This window comes from Culex quinquefasciatus, chromosome 3 (assembly GCF_015732765.1).
Source record: "Culex quinquefasciatus strain JHB chromosome 3, VPISU_Cqui_1.0_pri_paternal, whole genome shotgun sequence".
Taxonomy (NCBI): domain Eukaryota; kingdom Metazoa; phylum Arthropoda; class Insecta; order Diptera; family Culicidae; genus Culex; species Culex quinquefasciatus.
This window is the reverse complement of record NC_051863.1, coordinates 153,827,531-153,829,212: the sequence shown is the minus strand read 5'-3', so window position 1 is coordinate 153,829,212 and position 1,682 is coordinate 153,827,531. Positions and strand designations below refer to the sequence as shown.

The 1,682-nt window shown below is 38.3% G+C and overlaps 1 protein-coding gene across 1 annotated transcript; it reads left to right on the top strand.

The window, feature by feature from the left end:
- The first annotated feature begins 569 nt into the window (after nucleotides 1-569).
- On the top strand, nucleotides 570-1,446 carry LOC119769304 (multisite-specific tRNA:(cytosine-C(5))-methyltransferase trm4b-like). The gene is made up of 3 exons (XM_038261285.1): nucleotides 570-713; nucleotides 779-1,219; nucleotides 1,276-1,446. Exons 2-3 carry the CDS (start codon nucleotides 794-796, stop codon nucleotides 1,444-1,446), a joined length of 597 nt encoding a protein of 198 aa, XP_038117213.1. The 5' UTR covers nucleotides 570-713; nucleotides 779-793.
- Nucleotides 1,447-1,682: the final 236 nt, after the last annotated feature.

Below are 1,682 nucleotides of genomic sequence, written 5' to 3'. Positions count from 1 at the left end.
AAAATGTCTAAAGTGTAAGTTAATACCAATCTGTGGTATTATACCAAATTTTGGTATTGTTTTGTTATTGAGCAAATGTTAGAAAAATATCGAATTTTAACATACTGTTACTTACTTACATACTTAAAAACGCAAATCTACTCCAAATTAAAGCCAACTATTTTATTTTGGTCTAAAAAAGTCATTTGATGATCTTTATAAATTAGGGAATACCATACATTGGTATTGTAAAGGTATTTTAAATAAAAATATTATAAAATAAAGGTGATTCATAAAAAACTATTTTAAATGATGTTTAACATTCTTAAAAGTATGCTGATACATTTGAAATTGATAAGAAAAACATTTATATATTTAGACGATTAATTTTACGACAACAATAGGTTTAACGTGAAAAAATAAAATTTTGAATGGATTTGATTTAACATTGTGTGCATTTTGCGTCATAATCGATAAACTCTAAAAAATAATGTCAATCTTTGGTAATTTGATGAAATAACTCTTTCAATACCAAAATGTTGGTATGTATGTGGTATTCGAACTTCGTTCTAAAATCCTTTTAATTAGGTTTTACGCCGTCGCGGCTAACCTCAATCGTGTTTTTCTGTTTGACAGCTCGCGTGCACTGTTTACATAGACTTGGTCGTGTTCGAAACGAAAAGTGCGGGGTATTTTTTTTTATTCAAAGTCGGTCGAAATTGTAAAGCTAAGCGGTATGTATATTGTTAGTGAATTTATTTGCAAGATTGCAAGTCTTTTTTTTTTTAATAATTTGCAGGAAACCGAAGGCGAAATGGGCGGCAAACTTGTTTACATGACCTGCTCGCTGAACCCGAACGAAAACGAATCCGTGCTGCTGGCGGAGATGGTCGAGCAATGCCTCGTTCCGACGCTCAAGCAAAGCCCTGGGAACCGACCACCAAGGACATGCAAATCCCGGAAAACTCCAGCTCCCGAGGACTTAGTCAAGTTCAACCGATTCAACCTCGAGCGCTGCAACCTCGCCCTCCTCTACCAACAAAACACCGGCAGATTCTTCATCGTCCTGTTTGAGAAGAAAAAGAAGCTGCTCTCGGAGGATTTCCATCAAAAACCGCCGTCGAAGGCCTGCGAAGCGGAACCACCCCAAAAGAAGCTAAAACGCTACCACCGCAACCCTCTCAACCTCCTCACTCGGTGCCGCGAAGACAAAAAGAAGAACATTTACTGGCCCAGGAGGGTCTCCAGATTGTGAACGGATGTATCGGCGCAGGATGGAGGACGCGTATTTTAAAGGACGACTTGATCAAGCTGCTGTTTAAAAACGATCCGGAGAAGCCGCCGGAAATCGAAGGGCTGGGCGAGGAAGGAGTTGGAACTGTGCAGATGTGTGTCGGAGTATCGGCGGATCCGTTTGCGGTGCGGAACTATTATCCTCCTCGTAGGCGATTCTTGACGTGGGCCTGACGGAAAAGGACAGTTTGTCCTTGGTCCAAACTCGTACCAGGAATTAGGATAAATCTCCGATTTCTTAGAAGTTGTTAAGGAAATAAAATTAAATTCAAGAGTTTTTTTATTAGGTTCTAGGAATATATGAAAAACAATAGCATATAGGACCTTCAAATAAAATCTAGAATTTTCTTCCTCAAATATTTGTTAGTATTTTCTTAATAAGAAACGTCGAAAAAATCTGCAAGAGGAAA